Source organism: Agelaius phoeniceus, chromosome 7 (genome assembly GCF_051311805.1).
Source record: "Agelaius phoeniceus isolate bAgePho1 chromosome 7, bAgePho1.hap1, whole genome shotgun sequence".
In the NCBI taxonomy this organism is placed as follows: domain Eukaryota; kingdom Metazoa; phylum Chordata; class Aves; order Passeriformes; family Icteridae; genus Agelaius; species Agelaius phoeniceus.
The window spans coordinates 46,756,616-46,783,896 of record NC_135271.1 but is presented as its reverse complement, the minus strand read 5'-3'; the positions used below and the strand labels follow the sequence as shown (position 1 = coordinate 46,783,896).

Here is a 27,281-nt window from a genome sequence, read left to right as displayed (position 1 = left end):
TAGTCTAAAGCTGTCTAATTCAGAATTAAAAAAAAAAAAAAAATCAATGTTTTCTCTAGGAAGATCACATAAGAATCACAAATTTTCCCCGGTGCTTGAAAGAAATCTGTTCCTATAGCCTAAATGTTCAGAAAAGTGTTGTTACTTTTAATGTTGCCAGATCTGGAGTGATGAGATACTATGGGAAAGGTTATTCTTGCCGTATTTACAGATACAAGCAGAAGCAGAAGTGACAGAAATTTCAAAGTAAGGCTGCTTGAAATACTTCCAGCTCAATTTTGCAGAACTTCTCCTCACAGAGATTTGGATATTCATCCAAGCTTTCCATGCTTACCTGAACTAGACATGTGGTGATGGTAATTTTGGAACAACCCAAACTCTCTGGAGAAGTAGAAGAGTTTGTACCACAAGACGAACTGATGTATTAGAAAAATATTTTTTAAACACCTGCAAGCTTGCTGCGAGTAGCCAAAGAAACAAACTTCCTGTGAGTTCTAAATTTCAGAGCTTTGCCAGCAGAAGATTTTGGGCTTAATTTGACAAGGGCAGGAGTGTCACAAGGCCTGCTTGGGAAGGGTGGGACAGCCCCTCTGTGCCCTCCCCACAGCTCCACTGCATGATTCATTGGGAGGAGGCATTTCAGGTTCACCACTGAGTAAAACTGCACACAAGTTTTATCTCACTCTAAATCAGTTGGGCACTGCTGAACACGTGGAGCAGTTGTAAGTCATGGCTCACTTTGCCCTCCATCCCTCAGCTCCTGCAGCACCACCGTCCCCTTCACCAGAAAAAAATGCCTTCTTGAGTTCTGTAAAGCCTTTGGTGAAGCAGCAACAGCAGTTTTAACCTCTTAGAGTATCTGAGAGCTCCTCAGCTTAGCAGTTTCAATGCACATTTGCTATGTCTTAATCCTTTTTGCAGTTCCCTATACCCATCATCCCACAGAAGACATCTGTCAAACTGAGATACTGAGATTATTGAATACCACGGGCTTTAAATCTTCTCAGACTTTAAAAATAAATTAAAGAATAAAGTGAATTTATGATGAACTTATTTCTCTTTTTATTCAAAACTTACAATAACTTTTTTTTTTTTTTGGCTGACCCTGCCTGCCTCAGTAGTTCTACAGAGAGGAGGCTTGTCCTTTACTGGAGCAGAGAGATGCCCTCCCTCCAGCCCCCCTGATGATGTTTGATTTCCTGTGCTGTGCACATGGAGCAGTCCCTCCCACCCTCTCCCCATCTCCCATCATCTATATCTGCAGCAGTTTTTCTGCTGTGATCCTGCAGCTGTTCCCTTACTTCTTCTCACTGCTCCCACTTCCCATCTGAGGGAGGAAAAAAAAATCCTCCAGACACTTTTAATCTGTTCCCACACTCCATCCCCACTTTCCTCTGCAGAGCTCCTGGTGCTGCACTTCCAAGAGAGGCTGCTGTGAAATGCAGCAGAGATGGCACCTACAGCTCTGGGAGAAAACTTCTGAGCTGTGGCAGGAACCAGGAGGGGAAATTCTTTGTGGTTTGCTTTGAGCAAGCCCCTCTTCTGCATTTCATGGGGCCCCCAGCTTGCTTTCTTCTGCAGCAGGAGTGGCTGCCCCAGCAGCACGTGGCAAAGAGGAGACAAAGGCCCTTGTTCTGTGTGATAACATCTGATATCACATTGTGCAGCTGAGGTGGCTGCACAGGGAAATACCAAGGGTGCTGTGCTGTCAAAAAAGTTAATTTCATAGACTCGTGGAATGGTTTGTGTTGCAAAGGACCTTAAAAATCATCTAAAATCATCTAAAATCATCCATGATTGCATGATTGCTTGATCGCACAAGAAGTTTGAGCACAGGCTCTGTTAATTATATTTAATTTTTTTTTTTTTTTTTTTTTTTTTTTGCTGCAAATGAAATTCTTTAGCAAGGGACCAGAAGACTTTATCTCACTGAGGTGGTTCAGGGTGGTTCCAAGAAACCTTGCACACATTTTCTGCAGGCCAGAAGGCCACAGCCACCTGTGTCCCAGCACAGATGTGCTACACACAGCCAAAGCCAATGCCAATGGCATCAGGAGCACAGCAGAGCCACCTGCAAGCAGCAACACTCATAGTGAGACAGTCACAGCCATTCATCTGTGCCCAGCACTGTTCATGTTAATGACTATTACATTTCCCACTGGGTTTATGAGGCAGCATCCTCAAACCCCTTTCTGGATGAAACAGCTGCTCTCAGCTCAAATGAACCTCTGCAGTCCCGTGCACCTGAGTTAAAATGTCCTTAGACTGCATCAACATTGTTCCCTAAATACCTGAATCTTGCTGCAGGGTGCAACTCTGATAAGAAATATCTTCATTTAACTTCTTTCATTCTTTTATTCTATACAATTTTTGCTCCACATCTCAATAGATTCCCTCTTTTCAGCTACCCCCACATTAAGAAAGGCTTCACAAAACACCCAAACTTCAGAAGAAAATGAAAACTAGGAAGGAAGTTTTCAAATTCAAACTCTGTGCAGCAATTCTGAATGTCTCAGGTGTCTGTGAGTGCATACTGCTCAAGCAGGAGCTAATGCTGGACTGTCCAAAGGAAATGCAGGAATGGGTTGAAGACATCACTCCCTCTAAGCTTCTGCTGAAGCTCGGGGCACTCCTTGCCTTTTCCAGGGTTTAGGATTAATGAAGGAGGAGGAACTGACATGCTTTCACTTGGGCTGTTTCTGCTTTCTTTGGCACTCCAAGAGCAGATGGATGGATTAATGCTAAATGGGTTAAATCTAAATCTAAAAATCATCACAAGAATTTGATTACTCATTACTATACTTTGTTGGGTGGGTTTTTATTTTGGCCTCTTTTTTCCTATAAATTAACCAAGAATGCAATGTACTGCTGATAATGGAAACATTAATATCTCTGGATCAAACCTCAGCACTACTCAGCCCAGCACACAAATGGCAGCACATGCCAGAACTCTGAGAGATGGAAAGGCTGATGTGACACCCTCCCAGGTGTAAAATATTGATTAATTCATAGCAAAACTATTTGTTAGAAATGCATTTTTTGAGAGAGAAATGCGTTTTTGAGGAGGCTTCTGCTGGTGTTTGCTGTGGGTGCCCATGGTGTGGCCATGGGCCCTCCTGTGATGTTGGTCTGGGTTTGGTTCTGAGCCCCAGCAGCAGCAGCAGAGACACCAAAAAGCTGAGAGCTCTGAGACCCAGACAATGGCTGGGGACAGACCCACCAGCCATGGAGGGGACAGAGCCCTCTCAGAGACAGAACTCCAGAGCTTCAACTGCTTTCACAAAATATCTCTGTCACTTCCTTCCTCACCCCGAAAGGAAGAGTTTGTAACATCCTGAGTAGCAAATAAACAAGTTCAGGTGCCAGGGCTGTGTCTTGCCCCAGAGCACTTTCAGTAACTGGTGTCTGATTCAGCACCAAATACAGAAGAGGTTTTGCTCAGGGTGTGGCAGAAAAAGAAATCCAAAACAAAGAGCAAGCACATATTGACAGCATGTCTCTTCAGCTCTGTACCCTGTTCACTTCTGTTTCCCTTCCTCCTCATCTCAGGTTGCAGGTGTACTGAAAACTGATGGATGCTTTGCAGAAGGAATCATAAATCCCTTTGAGTTCATCTGCTCAAGGACTGCTTACTGTATCGGGCACAAGGTTTGGGAGAAATATTCATGAAAACCACAGTAGAAACCCACAATACCCAGCTTAACTGCAGGTGAATGGTTTAATATCTGTCAGTCTCCAATGGCAGGAAGAGTTATATGGATCTTAAACAACCTACCACCAACCATAGCACCATCAAACTCAGTTATTTATTGAAGAAATGCTTCAGTAAACACCTGAGCACTCCCTGAGTTAATGCAACACACAAAGTAGTTTAGCAGGTAATTTGGAGAATATAAATAGCTATTTAAACCTCTGCTACCTTTCCTACTTAGTTCTCAAAACATTTCTTAATCATAAGTAAGCTGAGTGAAAATATACACAAATTAAGAGAAAAAGGTCAATTTTTTAAAGCATGTATGAATTTTGGTTCCCAGTTTCTGCAAACAGGATTTATTTTACATGTGCCAGATGTCAACAATTCCAGATTACTTTAATATGGACCAATAATGCCCTGAAAAACTTCTCCAGCGTGGCTTGGCTGCTTCCACTGACAGCTCTTGCATGGGCTGGATTTGCCCCATTGTCAGTTTGAAACACCTAAACATCTGAAAATTATTTCCTAACCCTCTTAATGAAAACCCAAGTGCTTTCCTTTTGCTCCTGTCTCAGCCAGCCTGGAAGTTTGCAACCCAGGGAGCTTCAAGTTGTGACAAAGATGATGCAAGACTGTGACACTCACTCCTTAGGTAAAAAAATAGCTCTGCATTGAGGAAGTCCCAGTGTAAATGAGGAGCTAGCAGCGCTTGTTTTGTAGTGAGTCTCCAAAACAACCTTTTTATAGTATTTCTCAAGGCAGGGAGGACTGACAGAGGCATGCTGAGGGTGTGAAGGCAGGATCCCAGCACCCAGCACAGCAAGGAAACCATCTCTGTCCTTCAGGGGCTGCTGAGAGTGAAATTCAGATTCACTGGCGGAAGCAGACCCACCTTAAGAGAAGGTTTCAGAGCAGGTAACACCAAAACCTCCTCACCTAGCCCAAGACCCCAAATTGTGAAGGCAGCAAGGCATTCAGCCCACCCTGACCCTCAGAGGTCATCACACCAATTTGATGGTGACAAAAGCTGGAGGGAGCCACCACAGAATGGGAAAGGAACAGTTTAGTGCAGGTTGTGTGGCCTGGTGGGGAAATCTGCTGCAGTGCTCTGAATGGCACTTGAATTACCATGGAAAACCTGGGCCAACATTGCATCCAATCTGCCTTCTTCAAGATTTATACTACCAAAAAAAATGAAATCAGGAAAACAATCTGCGTAGAACAGGATCCATCAGCACCAATTTCTGCCTTTGTAGCACTGAGAAACAGGTTTCATGCATCCATATGGAGCTCTCAGGAGCTAAGTGGAATGTAGAGACTTTAGCTGGAGCTCAGGTGATGCTTTATTTTGTTTTTAAAAGAGATCAGCCCAAACAGCAGCAATAGAGAATTAAGACACATTCTGAAGAACTGCTGTGTTTCAGGTTAGAAGTTAGGAACACACTTAAGTACATCAAGAGATGGTTTTTAGCCCCACACAGGCTTTAACAGCTCATTAAATGGTAAACAGCTCATTAAATGGTTAACAACTCACACTGATTGATCTGATACAGCACAGAGCTATCTAACAAAAAAAAAAATCAAGAAAAATAAGCAAGTATCAGAATTGCACATAGTGAGCATCCAAAACCCCATAAAACTCTGCCTATAGCCCACTATCCTGGATGTGATTGAGTAAAACACACCCCAATAAAGCAGTTAGCATGGCTCAAAGCCTAGTAGCAGACAGCCAAGCTTCGGGCAGTACAGCCAAAGCCATTCTCACTGCAGCACTGGAGATCACTAAGGGAAATCCATCCCACTGCATGGGATGCTGCTTCTTAAACCCTGTCCTGAAGCTCAGTGCTGCAAAGGAATTATTTATGGGACCGGAAACAGGCAGAGAAATCCAAACCAGAGCTGTTGGAATTCTCCAGCACCACATTGGAGGTTGTAGAGTTTTGCCACCAGGAGGAAAATTCAAGCATGCCCCTGTCACCATTTTATTTTCTGTTTCCTGCTTCACCCCAGGTAGGGAGGAGCACACCCAAGGCCAGGTCACAGCCCCCTGGTGACAGGGACTACCAAGAGTGTCATGCACTCAAACCTGGTTGGAAGAAGATGTAGAATCTTTTCCAAACCAGGATATCTTTGTGTCAAAGCAAAAAGAAGTTTCTACAACAAATGCTGTAAAAAAAAAAGCAATTTTTTTTTGTTTTGTTTTTTTTGCAATTCAATAATACTGTATAGCAGGAGCTTTAAAATACAGAGTGCTTCTGCTGTTCACTCTCTTTGGAAAAGAAAATGAACAAATGTACATCACAGATGTAATTGGATGGAGAGGTAAACTGAACAAGACATGCTGCTTTAAAATGAATTTGCTTTGGACACAAAGAGGTAAGTTGCAGAGAAGGGGAGAAAATAAAGACATAAAACTCTGAGAATTCAAACTACTTCACCAACTCTCACAGCTCTTTGGAAAATGCATTTTAAATTACTCTAAGACTCTGCAGCAGAAACATAAAAATCACGACAAACACAGCCCAGGAAGAGAACATATTCTTTTTATACAATTTCCCTGTCTGTGCTGATTTGTGTATGCAGGCAGGACAGCTTTTTTTTTTCCTCCAAAAAGTACAGAAAATATGAAATGTGATCCTCCAACATTACACTAAAATCTGTCTCCAATTAGTATGCACAATTCCAAAATGAGCTCTGAGACACGTGTGATATCTTTCAACTCTGACCCATATTTCCAAAAAAACCCCAAGTTGCCTGTTTGGAGAAGGCAACCAGTTACAAACAGGAGCACAAGTCATAAAGTTTGCAGCAAGCTATGTGTTACTGGAATAAAAAATCTTCAGCACAAAACAAGCCTTGCTAATTCTGGCTCCCCTTTATGTGGACCACAATGAAAATGCTTTATTGTGTTATTTGAGCATCTTCCTGAAGTACTATTTCTTTGCAAAGCTGTGCAGGCCAAAAAGTTGTTTGCCTACCAACAGCAATGCAAAGGTGTCTTTGCTGAGGGAAAACTTTGTGGTCAGGACATACAACCCTTTTCTGGCCAGCTCTGAAGGATGAATTAGTCTGGGTTTAAAGAGCCCGTGCAGGAAACGCACAGCCACGACATCCCCATTGAACAGCTCCACCATCAACTGCCCATAGAGGAGCCCAGGATATTTTGTGTGAGATGTCCTCTATGCCCCCATGTTCTTTTCCTGCCTGGCAAATAATAGAGTGGTATCAAACCTCTTGATATTGATTAGGGCAAGAAATCCCTCCATCAACATCTTCAGACTCTAGAAATACCCAAACAACTAGATACCTCCCCTTAGCACTGACTTTTACAGCATCCATGGCTACTAAGCACATCCCTCATGGTCACCAGCACAGGAGCCAGGTAATCAAAAAGTGCTAAACTGCACTCAGGAAGGGCAAATGCTGGGAAAAGTGATCTAATCTCATTTCCCAGCCAGTGCCACAACCTTTTCTACATTTTTGGGGAGAGCTGGTTAGTTCCATCTGGGATATGAGAAGGGGTTAGTGGTTTGGGATACTAGACAAGGCCAGGTAAAGTTGCCTCCTGCACAGAATGCAACAGATTTGCTAAACTCTGAGCACTGATTTAAAACATCATTTCACATCTGTATCCTCTACACTTTTCTCCTTGCTTTCAAATCCACAAAGGCACATAGAAATAAAATAATTGTGCAATTAAACCAACACGATTTAAATGCCTACGAAACGCTTGTAGCTACGATTATTTTAAAAAATTTCAACAACAGGTTTCCCAAACTGCACTGAGATGGATCAGAGGCTCCTTACCTGCAGCCTCAGGGACGTTGTCATCTCATCTCAAGCCGCCATCAACGAGCAACAGTTTTAACTATTTCAAAAGAACGGAAAAGATCAAGGTCACATGTCTAGAGACAGCACTTGAGTTAGTCCCACAGCTCGTACAGAGTGAAAAATAGCAGGGAAAAAGTAAAGTAAAACCACTTCCTGCAAGAGCAGAAGTGCACCATCTTACCAGTGAGTGACTTACATCTAGAGGTTAGTGCAAAATTCTTCTGGATTGGAGAAAAAAAAAAGATATCGTAAAGTATGAAAGTAAAGTAAAGCAGCTTCTTTGTGAAAATTGCAGCAATCAGGGAAGGCTAGCTTTTGCAAAAGGTAAAGATGAGGTTTAAAAGGAAATGCTGAAAGGAATTACGATTCTAAGCCTTAAGACAACTTCCCTTTTCTTGCCTTCAATGAAACCCTTTGAGTACTGAAATAAATAGCTTGCAACAAATCTGCTTTGCTATTTTGAAAAAAATAGCTTTAGTAAGCAGGACACTTACTGTACTCTTATTTAGATTAATAAAGTAACAAGTTCTGGACAATCAGAGACTTTGCTTCTAAAAAAAACCCTGGCAGAGGTCAGGCAGGCAAACACTTCTGTTTCTTTTATTTTCTGCTTCAAGACTTCTCCACGAAGCAGCCCATGGAGAAGCGGGGGCACACGCAGCTGCCACCCTGCGTCACTTCCCGCAGCATCCCACACCCCAATGGTCCCTCCCAGGCAGGGGAACCCAGAGAAACACCAGATTCAGGCACAGCTCTGGGCCTCTGGGGCTCTGGGAACACCCCTTCCTTGTAAATGCCTTCATCAGCATCTGCCACGTGGCTTTTTTTTTTCCTTTCAGCAAGGAGCAATAATATATTTCTGGTCTTTCTAGGTCATGTTGCAAACTGGAGCAGTGGGGATTCCCATGCAGGGCAGGGCTGTGGTGCTGTGGGACAATCACAACGCTGCTCAGGCTCAAGAGCTCTCTGGTAATGCTTTGGCAGAAAAAGGGGTCCTGTTTTGGTTGTGTCCCACAAAAAAGCCACCAAACACCTGCCATGTGATCTGAGAAAATCATGGCTGTCCTGATATTTAGGGTTTTGTTCCAACAGTGAGGGAAAATGAGCTCTGTTGAGAAGTGGAGCTCCTCAGGAAGCTCTGTCCCATCTGTACAGAGGTCCAGCAACAAAGTGAATCCCACCTTGTTGAACAACCCATGGTTGTAATAGGGGGAAATAGAGATAATGGGGAGAACAAAGCCATCCTAATGGAGATAGGAAATGAGGGGTGGGGTCTGTGCTGGACTGTGGCTTGGGGAGCCCTGCAAGGGGATTGTGATGCATTTTACAAGGCTGCAAAGAAAAGTCTGGTTTTCAGGTGGGTCATTTCCTGCTGCAGCAAGAAAGTGATGCAAGAAACTTCCTGTAGAGAGGAGTTTTATTCCATCATGCACTTATTGGAGCAGCGGGGAAGCAAGAACTTCAGGGACTCAAAATAAGTCTAGCAATAAAACAGGGGGACACAGCCCTGCTGAAGGGATGGCAGAGCTCTTAGGCTACACAGTGACCCTTTTGTCATTATTCACCTTTTGGAAACTTCTACAAGATCCATTTCATGGCCAGAGATCCAATTATGCCAAAGGGCACACAAAGCCATAACTCTCCTTGTTTCCAAATGCAGCCTATGTCTGCCAAGAGGCAGCACAGGGACAAGCAGGAGAGGGAGCTGAACAGCATAACAGCTGCTCTTCACTGTTCTAAACTATCATTTCTTTGGAGGGCCTGCATTTCAGGGGTGTATTTTAAAGGTGGACTTTTGAAATGAAAATGTGAATGATGTCTATGGATCGTGGTGAGGAATTTCTCCCAGGTTTGAGGAGGTCAATACAGCATTTTTCTGTAAACTAACCATTTCTAGTAACCATTTCAGCAGCACTAATTAACTAACTTTTTTAAAAGCAGTATATATACACTAACTGATTTTGTCATATTAAATGAATTTTAATTAAAAAAATCTATTGTAGCTGTGTGGATCTCAAGATTTTCCTCGAATAAAATCATTGGAAGCATTTTTACAGTCACAAAGTATTTGTGAGTGGTGTGGACAACAGAACATAACCACTAAAATATTAAAAGTCACCATCAAACCTGTAAAATGCTGCAGCAGAAGTTGCCTATGCTACCTGGTGCAAACCCTAGATGACTGGGGACATGACATTTTTCATGAAAACATCTTTCACCGCACACCTAACATTTCACTCGAGTTGCAGACTGCGTCTGAGCTCCTTCACATCCATTTGACAGTATGTCAGCAGTGACAAAATTCTATAAAAGGATGGCAGCTTTGCATACAGCTCAAACTTATGCAGCACAAGCTTCCTGTGTGATCTCTGAAAGGCTGAAAATACTTTAGATGTGCAAAAAAAAAAAAAAAAAAAAGAAAAGAAAAGAGAAAAAAAAAAAAAAAGAAGTAGGTTTAAACAAAGTCTAAGCGCTCATTTAATCTAAGCAAAACTAAGCAGGAAACAGAAGCTGCACAGACACTACCTGGAGCAGATTGCTGTGCAATAGGTTGGCCCTTGTGTTGGGTGTGCAAGTTGAAGATAGAGCATCATTTCTGAGGCACTGATTTCTTGTCCCTGTTTTAGTGGCTGATGGCGTCATTGCCTCTGAGACGTGTCACCAGGCTGGTGAGCATCCAGATTGCCTCATCTCATACCTCAGAGAATTCAAGCTAAAAAAGCTGGTTTAAAAAAATCACTGTTGGCTGAAGGTGCTGAATGCCCAGCAAATGTTATCAACTCTGTTCTGATACATTCAAGAGGTATCATGAGCTTCCTCAGGTGCATAAACAGCTATTCTGAGACTTATTCTGGACCAGCAGCATCCTGGGGGGGGGAAGAAAACTTGACTTTTTCGGTTGTTTTTGCCTAGTTCAGCCTTTACTCCCTGTTGTGATGACTGGCAGGCAGCCTGGTGTCTGGCTTGTAGAGCAGACACCCAGTAGCAAAACTAATTCAGTGCTTAAATCAAGGCATAACAGACAATACAAACCTGACAGCACACAGGCACGGGCCTGGAAGGACAACGGTGCATCCATTGCCTTGCTGCAGAAGAAAATAATTTTTTATTAATAAGAATGCCTAAAGCACCAAAACTTTTCAATTCCCTGGAAAAACCCTAGGAAACCAGGAGACTCAGTGATGATCATGGAATCATGGAATGGTTTGGTTTGGAAGGGCCCTTAAAGATCATCCAGTTCCAACCTCTTGCCATGGACAGGGACACCTTCCACTAAAACAGATTGCTCCAAGCCCCATTTAGCCTGGCCTTGGACAGTTAAAAGATAATATTTTTTTCCCCACATCTTTTGCCAGAGGAATGTCATTTTTTCATAATTTTAGAACATTTCAAAAGGAGAAAATAAACTTTTTTTCTGCATGGCCAGTAGTTCGAATTCTCGCTCACAGCAATTGTTTGCTCAGAATGCTGATGTCCATTCAGCAGCCATTATTTTTTTTATTTCTTTGCTACAAGGGCCTTGAATATTTCATCTCAGCAAAAATATTTCTGGAAGCACACATTCTCATGTGTCAAGGAGGCCGTGCTTGTGGCCATGTAACAACTCCAACAGCTCATAGCCCGAGTGAGCAGCAGCCTCTAAAATCACCTGCTTGGGCTGTGAATGCTCATTGTGCAGGAGGCTGAATGTAAATGTCAACGTAAATATATAGAAATGGCTGAATTCACACAGCCCTCTCAATCACAATGTGCATTATAAATATCCTGGTACTACCTTCCAAACCCTTTTACTCCAAATAATCCATTTCACTTACCACAGTCTTCAAAGTGCGAGAGGATTTTTAACAAAGTGGTCACAGGTGGTAGGAAATAGATCTTTAGAGATTCTCCAGCACTCTAGTGCTGGCTCTATGAAAGGAACATATGTGCTGTGACTTGAGGTCTAAAACCCAGAACATTCACATTTTAGCAGAAAAATGATCTTGCATCAAATCACTTAATAGCTGAGCCACTGAAGTTTTGACAACTGATAGACTGCAGAAAGCAGCAGAGAAGTTTAGGTTAGAGCTCTCTGAACATTCACTCCTAATAAACTTCATTTTGCCTTAAAATGAGGTTTGGATTTAGGAATATTCATAGCTGAGAAAGTAACATATATTTTTTGGTTTAACCTCATTATTTTTCAAGCTTAGTTATTGCTATGTTTCATTGTTAAAGAAAAAAAAATAGGACACTAAAGTTAAAAAACTACTGGGTAAGAAAGTTCTATAAAAATCCAAAATAGTCTTTTTCTCTCTCTTTCCCAGGTGTTTTTACAGATCTTGCCATTTATTTTAAAAGCCAGCCTTGCCTAGGGCTATATTTAATAACTTAGAAAAGCCACTCCAATCCATTGTATAGCCATACTGTACTAAAAAAAGAGACAAAACCCCAGCATATGTTGATGCATTATGTAAAGACTTTCCTTGACAGGATTTAGTTACATGCAAGCTTGAAATGCAGTGTAAATGTATTTTCTGGAGTGCTAAAAGTACTACAATACCAAACTGCCAAAAAAGGTGGTTTTACACACTTTATCACACAATAAGGAACCTTAAAAGAAAAGAATTGTGCTCTCAGGGAGACAATATCTTCATCTATGAGCCCGTGATCAAGTCAGAGCTACAAAAACAGTCAATGTTTTCATGGTGAAGGAAGATTCTGGAAGGAATATGTCAGTCCTTAGCACAGGAATGATGTTCAGCCAGTGTTGCTTCTACCTCTGTTAAAAGAGTTTCAGCTACTTGGTGAATAGTTTCTAGTGGAGAAAGTCCCAAATCCTGTAAAATCCCATGCTGAGGATGAACAGAGAAGAAAGGTAAGATGTTCTGAGATATTTTCTCCTGCTTCAGCCTTTGAGGAAAATAATTTTTTCAAAAGTCTCATTTCTACAGTACTGAAGTCCCCATTCACAATAAATAAATAAACAAATAAAACATAAGCAAGCAGCCAAACAAGCTAGTCACAAAAACAATGTGTGCCCACCAAATCTAGTGGAAATAAGAATTGCTGAAGTATTTTCCTGTCTCTTGCTAATAGAAGCTTTATCCCAGTGGCAGCTCTGCTCTCACCCATGCTGCCATCCCCGAGTTCATCAGAACTGTCCAGGCACTGGTGCCAGGAAAAAGAAAACAGCAAACGCAAGGGAGAGTCAGTTGCAGGATGTCAAACTCCTCTGCAGACAGATGAATGTCCTCTCTTGTGTCCAGAAGCTTTCAGGGGAGACTGTGCTGCTTGGAATGGACTGGGAAACATCAAATAAATCAGTTTATCAAAGACTTGAAGCAGTTAGTTGAATTAATTAATTCCGTATGTCAGTTCCAATCCCTTCCTGTGATTTTATTTGCTCATGCAATGCACAGATACTTCTAGTTTGTGTGCATGGCTCTACCCCTTTGCCCTTTTCCTCAGCTCCCTCCTTCTGGCCGGCAATTGCTGCATTCTCTCAGGATCTGGGAGATATCAGGAAATCAGGTTATTTGTGAATGGGGGCATCCAGATCTGAGGAAGGAAAAAAGGAAAAAAAAAGAAAATAAGAAGGGCATCTTCAGAGCAACTCATAGCCACCAAGCTGAGCATTAGTTATGTTTGGCTGTTTGCACTTCTTGGAAGACTTGGTCACAGCAGCGACCTACAGAAAATAAGAATGTCCTTACTCAGAGCACTTCAACATGTCCGTGGAAATGCAACGAATTTCAGCTTGCTCCAAGCACTCTAAAATAGAAAACTGATAGCCCTCATTCTATAGCTCTTGAGCTTGTTCCAGTTTTTCAGTTCCTTTTAATTCTATAGTCTGTGGTCTCTCAAGTCAGAGACTTCCTTTTCCCTTGTTTCTCAAGGCCATATTGTCCTCCTTGCTCTGGTCCATGCCTGCAATATTGGGTTTTTTGGGACCCTTTTTATTCCATTAATCTGCCAAGACTGATAGAGACTCTCCTAAAGCAGATACCCAGCACTGTCTTACCCTGATGCTGCAGTCACCTCTGTAGGTTTTCATGGAGGAATCACCTCCAGGCTACAGCAGAAGGAGCCTGGAGCTATGTTTTACAACATCTCCACTTTTGCATGAGGTGTGTGGGGGGTGTTTAGCAAAATTATTGCAATGCTAATTTCTTCTCAGCCAGAATTGGACCTTCTGAGCTGTGAGAAATGTTCATCCAGACCCATTATTTCCATAAGTCCTGGCAAACCTTGAGACAGGACAAAGTGTATCATCAGCAGTTCCAAAGAAAAGTGGTATTTAGAGCTATGTAATAATTTTAGGAGTATTTAGGATGTAGGAAAGAGTGAGAGAAGGAGTTTCTGCTGCAGCCTCTAGGTTTTTATAAAAGCTTAATTAACTACAAACCCTTCAGTCCACCTCCCCACCTGTGTTTTGAGCTCACCTTTATTTCAAGCTCCAGTTACTGTGACCCTCCTAATTCTTCTGAGCAAAAAAGCCATTAAACATTAGGCCTGTTGGGAAAAAAATACTCTCCATGAGGCTTTTTAATCCTGGTTTATTCCTCCCTTGTTACAGGGTCTGCAAAACCAACTTGCACTTATTACTTATTTCTTCACAGAGCCAAGAGTTCTTTTTGATAACCTTTAACAGCGACAGTCGAAGGAGGCACCAGCCCCTCTCCCCCTGTGCATAAGCTTGCAAATCTAAAATAGGGCCTTAATGAAAAGAAATTTAAATATTATAACTCCACAGTATATGTCATTATGATATATTGAACGCAAAGCAGCTGTTCCTGACAGATTTGGCATATAACAGGGGTAAAGTAATTTTACACAAATCATTATGTTCATTATTTTAAATTAATAGATTAAAATTAGTCAGCGATGTTTTGTAAGGCCATCTTACCCACAGAGCCCTTTATCCTTAAATTCTAAGAGGGTTTTTTTTTTTGTTTCTCCTCAATATTCTGTGCAGAGAGGACATAAATGCCCTGATCACTTGCAGCATAAGCCCCTAAATTCATGGCTGTTGAGCCTTTTCCAACATAAGCATCTGAAGAAAAGGTACTTAAGGGAAATAGAAAATGACATCATTTTTTTCCTGATCTTTTGAAGAATGATTTTTTTTCCCCCTCCATCCTACAGGAACAGATTCTGGACTAATTTTTCCTACCAAAGGCTTTAAAGTCTAAAATTCATCAAACATCATGTCCTCAGAGACAATGTCATCCAAGTTCAAAGGATCTATAGCCCAGCAAAGCTGATGTCTTATTTCAGAGCTAAAGCCTTTGTTTTCACCAAATGTTTGATTTCATCAAATTAAACCCCTTCTTACACTTCCCATAAATGTGGGGAAAAAAGAATTAAGGACAGAACCAACTGATTCTCTGGAGAAGAGCATACATATCCATACACATACATGTACATGTATATCATATACATTAATTTGGGATGTTTTTCTAATATGTTTTTTGGGATGGACCTGTTATATATCTCATCAGGTTTTTCATATGCTTTTGAAGAGACTTTGAATTGAAAATAGTAGCCTTCCAAGACATTTGTTTTAATGATTATCATTACAATTAAGAGCATGCTTTTCATAACTAAGTACAAAAAGAATTTTTTTCAAGTCAAGTCTGGGTCTGATTACTGATGGAAAAATTTCAAGATCTTTTGTTGAGAAGCATTTCAATATTCATTCAGAAAAATGTCAGAAGATCAGACTTCAACACAGAACTTTAGTGATTCATACTTCTTCTGGTATTTTATCACTTCAGCTTTAATACCCAGTTAAAGAGAGAAAGTTCGAATAAAATAAGAATACTAATGAAAATCAAGCAGTCATAAGCTACATCATCTTCCACAGAACTTAGGATATTCTAAAAATTGACACGTAGCTTTATCCTTCATCCATGTCTGATACAGAGCAATGCAGGATCTTTCATTTAGTGGATACATTTGAAAAGTTGAGAGTAACTCTTCTCAAAATTCACTGCTGTATTAATGTAGAAGAAATTTATCTTTTCTAATCCAAGTTCTTTCAAAATCAAATAAAACTTAAACGTTATAATGAAGTTTATAAAGTCATTAAATAAATCTGGCACTGTACTGTATTGAAACTAGAAGTCAAACAAAAATCAGGGAAATAGTTTAGTGGTGGACTTGGCAGCAGCAGGTCTAAGGTTGGACTCAGTGACCTTAAATTATTTCCAACATAAATTATTCTACGATTCTATAAAAAGTGGGATTTTCACATCAGTTTAAAAATAAGAAAAAAGCCCCACACTTTCAGGGTCAATGAAGAGAACTCAGAAGCAGGTGAATATGTTCTTTCACTCACAATTCTTCTAAATGAGAACTTCACGGTTTTTTTCTCGTTAAAAGAAAAGTCCAGAAGCATCCTTAAAAAGGAAGGTTCACAGATTACCCAGTTGTGAGGTGTTTTCCACAGAAGAAGGCAAGAACTGGCAGCATCTGCTGCCTCATGGCCACAATGGTTTAAATTAGACACCACACAAAACAACATCTGAGCATTTTGCACAAACCTTCAGCTAAGATGTTAAAACTGATTTCATGTCTTGTCTGAAGAATGAATATTTCTGAATATTGCCTTTAACCTCCCAGGTGAAAATTGAAATAACACACTCATTGATAAGAAACAGGGTGTTGTGTGCTTGACACACCTCGGTGAATAAAACAGAAAATACAGGCAAAATAATTACAAGTGTGTTTCTGCTGGGGTTCATTGATGACATTTAGAAACTCCCAGTTCTTAATGCCTTGTGCTCAGGTATCCAAGGGAACCTTGCAGATGTTCTATCCCAATCACCTTTGGAACAGCCACCCCACCCCAGCCTTTCAAAACTGAGGCACCAGGCACATCCTTGGAGTGGAAAAGTTGCAGGTTGAACTCGAGAGGTTGGATTTGGCCCCTGCTGCCAAAAATTACGTGGCAACTCCCACCCCAGCACACTTCATGCATATCTTCACATTCATGCCTTGCACAGGGATGGCACAACTGCCACTCTCTTTTATTTCAGACGAAGGGGTCTCGGTGCTGTTTGCCCCCACACTCATTTCAGAAGCCTGTATAAATCTTCCCCCACGTGGGAATCATTTTGAACATATTGAATAATGATTTTTCTATGTCTCTGCCACTTTGATGTAGCCTCTGAGGAGGAAGAACTATCCTGGATAGACCATTTGGTCATGTTTTAACAATTTGAAGATAATTTCAAAATTTCTCAGTAAAATGTAAGGTAAAAAAAAAATAAAAAAGAACACCAGAATTAAGTTCAGTTGATGAGGCCCCATCCCCCCAAATTATAAAGTAGAAACTTTTTGAACATATACTTTAAATTCACAATTCGTTTCTAATTTTAAAGCTGTATTTTATCATTTGATTAATTGCTTAAAACTGTACACAAAGATAAAGGGAACTTTGAAATTCATACCTTGGAGTATTAACATGTACTCAGGACTAGATGTAAAATGTCAGAGAGAAAAAAGATCTAATGAACTCTTTATTGGTGAAATACAGTATTGCAGCTGCCCAGAATTTTAAAAGGTTTGTAGCCAGCTCCAAAGCCAAATAACTACAGAAGTTTACTTACAGCAGGACTCTCATTCAGCATTTCCAATCTCTTCTTCCAGGGTTCTTTTAACATTAATAAAATGTCCAGAGAAAAAATAATAAAAGAAAAAAAAGTGCAACCGCAGAAGAAATTTTCTGTCTAGAAAATTACACTACCATAAGTTTTCCTTTTCCCTGATGTCTTTTCTGCCATAATAATGGTTTCAGGATTTAAATCCTTTGCTGCTATTGTGACTTCAAAGCCTTAAAACTGCAATTGAATGAAGTAGTTCATCTGTCATTATTCAAATATGAAGCAATTATGATGAAATAAAGATAGAATTCCATTGAGAAATACCCCAATCAATTCTCACTTATATTTAACTAGAAACATAAAACGATACTTAGAAGAGTAAGTTTAGGAAATAAAAACTCGGGATATAAAAAGTATGAATTACTGATCTATAACTTACTCATTTCTGAATAAGCTGTCTAAATATATTTCACAAATATTGACAAAAGTTTAAGCTTACGATGCAGAACTGTCTCTCAGCTGGTCTCAGAGAGTGAGCAGCTTTTCAGAAATATATTTGCACCAGCTTCAGTGCCCAGAGGTTCAGCTGAGAACCTGCAGAGGTTTTGGGGGGGTCTCTGGGCAGGACAGCTCCCTGTGAAGTATGTTTTATACACACTTTATACAGGAAATAACACACCTACCTCGCCATGGCTTCATTATAATAGTGAACAAGGCAGTGCTGGGTGAGTGGTTGGACTCAATGGTCTTGGAGCTCTTTTAAAACCTCAGCGATTCTGTGACTCAGGGAAAGGTATTAAAATAAAATATTGATGTGGCTGCTTTGATGTCAACGCATCCTGTCAGGCCCCTCTGTGGATTTAGCCCCAAAATGTTTCTCTTCACCTTTTTGATCCCAACTAAAGCCCATCCCTACCCCAGGGGCTGGAATTTCGCAGGGAATTCCCACTGTACCCAGTTCTGTTTGGGAATATCTAACACAGGTTAAAAAGTTATTTATTTTGTTTTAGTATCCTCCATCATTTGTTGCATCTTTCATGCTTAATCTACCAATGTATAATAATTTGCTGGTAAATTGAAATCAAGGTGGGCCCTGTCAGACAATGACTTTTTGGGATTTAAGCTCTTCAAAGGAGCCACAGTAATGCCACAAGCTCAGATGAAAAAATAACTGTGCCATGCCTTTTCCTTCCATCAGACTATATTGTTCTTCTGGAAGACAAAGGCAGCCTCTGCTGCTTGTGAAGGGAGACTTTGCCTTGTCTTTGGTGTTCCCATGGCAGAACAGGGTTAAAAATGCACAGATGGATCCCATGGTATTTCTTCCTCATATTTTCAACAATTGCAGTGAGCTTAAGAGTTCTGTGCATTTTTAAATGTTGTTGTGCTGAAAAAGATCACACACAACCAGGGATCTGCATACTCACATTTGCCTTCATTTTGTAGGCATTTTCTCACTCTACCTGGGTATCAATTTTCTGTCATCTCCAGATCCTCATGTCCTGCAGTTTAATTTGAAAAATGTAATTTCTTCAGACAATCCAAGAATGAAATGTTATCACAATTAGAAAGCCGTGGTACTTAGTATTGAATTTTAAATCAGAGATGTAACTAGCAAGAAGCATTCGGGGTATATACAATTAATTATTTCACACATAATTATTCCTGATATTACTCTAACCGTGATAACTTAAAGCATTTGAAAAAGCAGACTGCAATATTCTTTTTTTTTCACAGAAGCTCTTTCCCTTGATATTCTTTTGCTAAATAATATGTAAAATACTGACACCTAATGTTAACTTCCAGTATTATTCATTTTGCAAAACTTTTGCTTCAGGTAGAGAAAGACCATGTGAAACTGCTGCTTATGCTGCAATTTTGTTTCAGTAAAATGAATAAACTGCAATACAGGCTTCCCTCACTTTTTGGAAATAATTTTCTGAATTTATTTATATATATATATGCCTATAAATGCAAGGAGCTTTCAGTTTTATTATCACAAGTCAAAAAGATAATAACTCAAAATAGTTGAAATAAGTGAGTTTTGATGCACTGAATTTAATCAAGTCCATCAAATGGAACACAAATACATATTTGTAAAGTCAATATTTGTACCTGTAGCCTGAAATGACACTAAAAGATAAAATATTATCAAATATTTTATTATTAATCTGTTAGTCTTTGAAACCTGAACTGCATATATTCAGTACTTACCTACTATGTGATTCACCTTCCTCTGAGACACAAGACATTATTTTCACAGTGTGTGAATCAAAGGCGGATCTCAAACTTCTCAAAATTCACTGTTTATCTCCCCAGAACTGCAAAGACAGCTTGTCCAAACCTGAGGTCTAGATGCTATTTAGAAAGAGATTTTGGAATTCTTACTCCTCTGGGGTTTGAGATGATATTAGAATAAGATATTTTACAATATGATCTACATCCATACCTGAATTTAGGCTTGCCTAATTTTAATGGGAAGATGTTAGAGTGAGCTTGCATTTGCACACAAGTGCTGCAAAGGCACTGACACTGAGTTCAACCCCTTTTCAACACTGTGGACCTGCACACTTTTATATTCAGTGCTTTTTGCATCAACTGTCACTTTATGGAAAACGGCCCTTCTCTGAGACCAGATGAAGTAGCTGAGCTGCAGGTGCAAGGACAAAAATAACCCCACAAAAACATAGATACCTGGCCTGCAACAGGATCCAGCTCAGCTGAACCGAGGAGAGATGACGTCAGTGCAATCAAAACCTCTTGAGTGAGACAAAGCTTTCCAGCTGATTAAAACTCCTGTGCTATTCTTTATAACAATATTCTGGTTAAAGGAGCTCTTCTTTCTCTTCACAAGCGCTAAAAATACCAACAAATGCTGTATTTGCAGTTCTTTCAGCTTTACCCTGCATATTACAACTAATAAAGTAGGCATCAGTGCAGCAAGGGTTTTAACACTACACATCTTTGGGGAATTTTAGAGATCAGGTAGGTGCTGTGCAGGCCCTTGGGTTTCCCTGTGCTGCAGGAGGTGCTCAAAGGGTGTGAAAGTTTCAACCAGACAAAGCAGCTCCAAGAGAAACCAGAGAAGACCTCACTCTCCTAAAATCCTTCCCCACTTGATAAGTAGAATAAAAAGTAACACAGAATCAGAGCAGTTTGGGTTGGAATGGACCTTTTAAAGGGTCCCCCTGCCATGTCAGGGACACCCAGAGCAGGCTGCCCATCCAACCTGGCCTTGAATGTTTCCAGGGATGCACCCATCACCTCCCTGTTTCGCTGTAAAAAACTGCTTTTTTATTTCTATCCTAAATCCACCCTCCTCCAGTTTAAAACCACCTCCCTTGTTCTACCACACCAGTGTGTCCCTGTCTTTATTACAGGTTCCCTTCACATATTCAAAGCACTACTGGATGTAATTTTCTGAGTGTTTCATACCAAAAATGAGACACATTGAGCATCATCAGAGAGGCAGTTTCAGCTGATTCTTGGAAAACGCTGCGTGAATAGCTGCAGACTTTAGGGCTTAATTGCCAATTATGCCAAGGTGTTATTTATGCCTTAAAACAACTTTGGATAAAGAGTTGCTGAAATGTAAGCAGTTTTTCTACGTTGCTCTTGCCTGCCTGGTGCAAATCTCTGTAAAAATTCGGGCCACACGGTGAGCTAACAATGAGATGTTTTGCTGCTGCTTAAAGAGCTCAGGGTTCATTTTGCCTAATCCCAACTAAGCCTCACTAAAGCTGCAGGGAGTGCTCCTACAGCCCTTCACGCTGCCTTACACGGGTCTACAACTCCACTCAGCTTCCTCCAGCTCCTCCTCTCCAACAGGACTACCTAGAGAAGATAAAGTGGTTTGTTTTGGCCAACTGTATCACACCAAAGAAGGTATCTGCCATGGAAATTCGTTCTTCAATTAAATCATCCATTAAAGCAAAATTTCAAAATATTGGGCCCTTTGAAAAACTCGGTGTGCAGCAGTCAGGAGTTTTGAAACAATTGTTCAACTTTTACTTTTCAAATATACCCTGTGCTTTAAATAGAATTACTAAATTAAAAATGTAAATTGGACTGTATCTTTTAACAGTTGGTGATTTGTCTATTTTTCACATTTTATTATGCATAATTTTTATAATAAAGAAGGGATTTTTTTTTCATCCCTGTTCTAGTTGATAGCAATTTTTCCATGCTTCTCAAGGCTAATGTAATAAAACTACATAAAATGTTTAAGAAGAGCCCCATTAAAATATACAAAGCATACTAATTCATGAAGTCAAAGTCAAAGCAGAGTGGAAATATGAGCTTTAATAAAACTATGTCTGTTGTAAATAACTATTCAAGCACAGTCATTTTTTTGCAAATTGCATGGGGTATAGCTCGGTCTACTCAAAGCAAAGAATCACTCAGCAGGATAAATGCATCTTAGTCAGAAATAGATTAAAAGGTACAGCTGAGCCATCAATAAGAACCAGATAGCACAGTATTATTTGCTGTTTGTTTTGAAGATGTAATTGCAGATCCCAGGATTTCAATAAATCTGTGCACATCAAGGAAGGAATTGTAGAGAGGAACTGGGGCAACGCGAAGAGCGTTTGGTTCTCGCATGTCACACTGCAAAACAGAGAGGGAACCTTCAGTAAATTCAGGTCACTTCTTGTCTGTCAGGCTGCATTTTTTACATGCCACAACTTGTCTTCAAGGAAGAATGACTGGACTGACAAGGACCACATGTAAAACCTTTGGGACGCTCAAAGAGCTACAGTGAGGAGCACGATTGTGAAAAATTTAGTAAGAAGAGTAGTTTTGCCTAAAAAATGATGCAAAGCTCAGGATGGGCAAGACTTTAGCAGTGCCATTGAGGGCTTCAAACCAGCCATGTAGCCCCAAAATCCACTTTAATGCCTACAGCAACCCAGAGTTGAAGAGGTACGGAGGTGACAAAAAAAAAAAAAGCACAAAGCCCCCCATTCCAGTATGTGAGTGTCTTGTTCCAAAGATACAGGTAATGGCACAGGCATTGCAGTATTTTTCTTCCCCTCACTGTGATTTGAACATGTTCCTGAATATAATAATCTCTTATATTTGAAAAATATCACTGCATTGCAAAGACAAGCCAACTGTGTGAGGCCCATGCCCTGTTAAAAGCAGGAGTTCCTGGAATTCCCTGGCAGCACCAAAGCAGCAGCATACGTAACCGAAAAGAGGTGCCCTCTGGGGAGACAAGTGACCAGCAGAAATAAAACTGATATCTCATTTATATGGCATTATGCTATCAGCCTCACCTCCCAGCACATCTAAATCACCCAATGTACGGCCCTAAATTTCACTTTTATTCTTTTGGAGCAGTGCTTGATGGAAACTGTGCCATTACAAGGAAGTGGCTCCTTTTTCTGAGTGCTAAAACACATCTCTAGGGAAATGGCAGCTTTTCCATTGCTCCATCTCGAGGTCTCACAAAGCTTTTGGCCACTTGTGGATCAAGAAAGGGACTGATGTAGGGTCAGAGTTCCTTGTCATGTAAATCTGTAGCTGCGCCTCCCATCCTAATGTACCCATGATCCAGCTCTAACCCCAGCAGTGACTCCAGAACTACTGGAAATAGGTCAACAGTGAAAGGGCAATACAGCAACAAATAATACAACAAATAATTTATAAAATAACTCTATGTATTTGACTGCTTGCACAAGTAAAAATTGAAATTGTAAGAAATCGTCAACAGTCCTAGTGGGTTTTTGCCTTATATGACACTACATTTGAATAAAAGCAAATTAATAGTTTGTTACTTGTTAAGATGAAGTTTGATTTACTTACAGCCACTCCTCTCTTCTCCAGCTCTTTAAACACAGATTTGATTGGAAGGGAAAACGACAGAGTGAGCTGGCATCCTCTCTCCTCAATCTGAGATGGTGTGATTATTCTTACAAAGGGCTTCTCTGGATTTGTTTTGTCCTCACTGTAGTAATGCTTTATCAGGTATTCCAGGTAACCAGTGAGTAGAACAGATTTCCTCCTCAATGCTTTCATTGTAGTTTGGCTAAAAACCTGTGATGATTTGAAATCATTAGAATGAGAATGTGTTGCTGTAGAAAATGAAAAGGAAATAAAGATTTCTCTATACATTATCACTGGAATCAAGTAGTAACACCAGAGAGACACTTTACATAAACATGGCAGGATTGGGCTTTGGAAAACACAGGGTAATGTTATGCTTTAGATAATGACAGATATTTGTGCTTACTGTTTAGAAGTTTCATACACATCTGTGTCTGCAGAAATAACTTGCACACAAAGCCAGTTTGCTCAGAGAGCATTCCTCTGCATGTCTAAAGAGAATCCATAAATCCTCTGTAGGTGCAACAGTGCTGAATGAAACTCAAAATCACATGGAAGTTTTCTCTTGCATGTACCCTTAATACACACCTTCTCACTCCCTACAGCCCCCTGAAAGGAGGGTGTAGCCAGGTGGGGCTTGGTCTCCTCTCCCAGGAAACAACTGATAATAGGAAAAGAGGGAGCAGCCTCAAGTGGCACCAGGACAGGCTTAGTTTGGATATTAGGAAGAATTTCTTAACAAAAAGCGTGGTCAAGCACTGGAACAGGCTGTCCATGGCAGGAATCACTGTCCCTGGAAGTGCTCCAAACCACGTAGGTGTGGCAGCACTTGAGGACATGGTTTGGTGGTGGGCCTGGCAGGGCTGGTTTAATGGTTGGACACAATGATCTCAGAGGTCTTTTCCAAACTAAATGATTCTACTAACCAAATCCAAGGGCCAAGACTGAAACATCACGACTGGTGTAGAGATTCTTGTCTGTGAAAGCACAAAATGTATACTAACATTGACTTTATATACATGTATACTGGCTTTTGACTTTAAGTCCTGTGCAGGCTCACTCTCTCTGGTCCACATGAAGAAAAAAAGCACATTCACTGCATTATTTTTCAATAGCTCTGTGCTCCTGCACAGCTACAAGAACCAGTGAGTTTCAGACTCTCAAAATATCATGAGATACGCAAAAATGACTGCTTGAAAATGGCAGTGCTCTTTGGCCACACAAACAAGACCAATGTGGTAAAGGAGTTTGGGAGCAGAAGGTGAGACAGCTCCTGCTTTTGCTCTGGAAAGGCTCCATTACAGGGAGTGATGGGGATGCAACCCCAGAAACCATTTACCCCTGCCTTCCTCAAACCTCCTTTTCCTTCTCCCCATGGAATTAGCTGCAGGGCAAAATGACAAGGATGCAAACATGCAAGTGCCCAAGAGCCACTTCAAATCACATCCTGGCACATCAATGCTCGTGGACAGCTCTCCCTCCACTGACAGCAACTGCAAATCAGAGGCAATGCAGTGCCCTGGATGAAAATCCATGATCTTCACTCTCAAGAAATCACTGTTCCACACTAGAGAAGTAACAATTTTAAGATTACTTCTATCATAACCTGGAAAAGGATAAAGAGAGGTACCTGAGAAATCCTACTCAAAATATACCAAAGTCTGGTTTCCAGCAGCATCTGGAAATCATTGTTTTATAGAACATCCCAAATCTCACTCCTTGATGCTATCACAGCCACTAGATGCTGCACAAAACCAAGAACCCCTGCATTTTGTTCCTGTGAAATGGAACGTGGATGCTGTAAGACAGACTCTGCAAGGGAATAAATGTGACAGGGACCAGAGCCACCAGCAGTCAGCAGTTGCACAGGTCAACAGAAATCTAGAGGTGCTTCCCTGTCCACCCAGGCAGGCAGAGCAGACACAGGACTGTTCAGTGCATTTCTAGAGGGAAAACAGGCCTGCCTCCTATTCCTCCAGGATTTGCAGGAGTATGAGGGATGGATCTCCTTAGGCTGCATGCAAAAATCTGCTTCCACAGGCTTTGTGCAAGGAATACTTGGGCTCCTGGGTGAAATTTTTTGAAAAAGGTCTTTAAAATGTGTCTGTAGAGCGCTCCCCTTTTTTCCATAAAAGGCAGCAGCTAGTGCCATAACAGTCACTTTAAGCATTATTGAGGAATAACATCCATTAACACTTGCAGTTTTCATTGTTTCCATTGGAAACACTGCCTTCTGCTTAATGTGTCCCAGTGAAGGTGGCATGCAATTTCACTAGCCATCTCTTGCCAGACATGAAAACTACTTTGTTTCCCACTGTATTAGAGCAATTAGCACTGGGAAATCCTGGCTGTGCCAAAAGGTAATGTGGGCAGGGAAAGGGGAGGCAGTGGAAACTGCTCAGCCCTCATTGTTCCAGGCTCCCTGCAGTGGGCTAAATGACACCAGCCCACACAAACCCGAGCACTCACAATCTGGGTCATGGCAGAACAGCTTTCAGCTTATCTCAAAGGTCACATAAAGTTTAAAACAATATAGTGGATGTTTAAGGACTAAAAAAAAATTAAATTGTCAGGCGGAACAAGAAGCATGGCTGTGCCCTTTGCAGTCCTTCAGTGTTGCATGTAAGATGAAGAGATCATAACTGGCAATTTTCTGATTTTGTTTGCTTAAGATGCTGTTTTTTCAGTAAATACAGAAGAGGGATGTGGACCCTGCTCTTTGTTCCAGCATCAGCTCAGCCATTCCACTAGAATTAATGGAATGCTAACCAGAAAAAAATGTCTGCCATTTGTGCTGGTGGCAAAGCCTTGCTACTCAAGGCTGCCTTGAAAACCAGCTGAAGGCTGATTTTATAGTAGACTATATTGCATACAGCAGGTAAATCTGAGTAACACCACCTTTTTGAGCCACAGAGATTGAGTCCTGTTTCAGAGGTTAACCATCCTAAAGGGAAATGCTGAATCATCTTGATATGAAACACAGGTGTTTGGGGAACAGCTCCATGCCCTCAGACAGGGGTGGGCTGTGCTCTCCAAAGCAGATCAGAGGCTTTCAGCACATGGATCACACCTTCAGAGGTGGAATTAGCTCTGCATGGCAGGATTACCCTTCCCACAGCCACAGTGTCAGTGATTCACACAGAGATAGATAGATAGATAGATAGATAGATAGATAGATAGATAGATAGATAGACAGACAGACAGACAGACAGACAGATAGATAGATAGAGATGGGGCTCTGCTCCTTTGACCACTAGAAAACTAATGATTCAATGAAAGAAAAGACAGCTTGGAGTTATGCCACACTCATGGATTCCCTCTTTAGGAAACATTTGCTGATAGTTTGGGTCTCTTCTGCTTGTAACCAAAGGCAGGACAGGTTCCTTGAGTCACTGGGTCATCTGATCAGTGCTGATCCAGTACAGCCAGGACACCTAATTTTCTTTCATAATGGATATAAGTCTGCTTTGCTGGTGGAATATATGAAGCAGCAGCTCTGAATGCAACTTCTCAGACTTACATGATTCCTTTGCAGGAAGATGCTGAGCATAATCCTTCCCACGAGCAGTACTGAGACAAGGCACTGTTGGACTTGGTGACCTCGGAGATCTCTTCTTTAATTATTCTGTGATTTTGAGCCCTGAATATTTCTATGGGATAAAGGTGCTGTTTGTACTGAGCTCCTAAAAGCAGGGACAAACACACTGCCAGAGTTCAGATTTGGAGGTGCAAAACTCAAATACTGCTGGTCCAACTCAGGGTTCTCCAGCAGAGTTTGTGAGAGACATGGGGAGATGAGCATATTCATTAAAGGCGTTGGTCTCTCAGGGCTGTGGGGTTATTTTGTTTGCTTTTCATTACTTCACCCCTTCCATGTTCAAATATTTCACAGTTTTCTTTAAGGAAGACAGCAATAACACATGTAGCATTCATTAAACATTTTTGTACTCTTAAATTCAGGCTCAAAGTGAAGCAATTACTTACCTCTAAACTGGCATGCAGAGCACAGACCAGTAAAATTGGAGGATTTGATAACCGGAATCCATTAATTCCTTCACTTAGTTGTAATTCTGGAAAATGAATAACCTATATTAGTGTTTTTGATTTCTTCATTTTAATGGATTGGACCTTATCTTGAAGTCTGTCCTCACGCAGTAAAATATTTCCCTAATGTGGCCCGTAGGAATCGGCCATTAAAAGGAAATAGTAATCTATTCCCAGCTAATACTTTCAACTTCGAGAGAAGCCCAATTTTATCCAGCAGAAGACCTCATTAGCAGCTTCATGGGAACCAGAGGACTGCAATTAATTTGTTTAAATGGTGTGTGCTAAAACCA

The 27,281-nt window shown here is 40.8% G+C and overlaps 2 protein-coding genes across 2 annotated transcripts in view; both read right to left on the bottom strand.

The window, feature by feature from the left end:
* Window positions 1-7,629, bottom strand: part of ARHGAP15 (Rho GTPase activating protein 15) — a 320,887-nt gene extending 313,258 nt beyond the window's left edge. The window contains exon 1 of the mRNA XM_054636450.2: window positions 7,502-7,629. Coding sequence (XP_054492425.1) covers window positions 7,502-7,525 — 24 coding nt within the window. The 5' untranslated portion in view covers window positions 7,526-7,629. The remainder of the gene's footprint in view (window positions 1-7,501) is intronic.
* A 13,652-nt stretch (window positions 7,630-21,281) lies between these two features.
* The window catches only part of KYNU (kynureninase), a 53,774-nt gene continuing 47,774 nt past the window's right edge, over window positions 21,282-27,281 (bottom strand). Inside the window, exons 11-13 of the mRNA XM_054636646.2 lie at window positions 26,929-27,014; window positions 22,924-23,154; window positions 21,282-21,723 (exon numbers count right to left, since the gene is read on the bottom strand). Coding sequence (XP_054492621.2) covers window positions 21,571-21,723; window positions 22,924-23,154; window positions 26,929-27,014 — 470 coding nt within the window. The 3' untranslated portion in view covers window positions 21,282-21,570. The remainder of the gene's footprint in view (window positions 21,724-22,923; window positions 23,155-26,928; window positions 27,015-27,281) is intronic.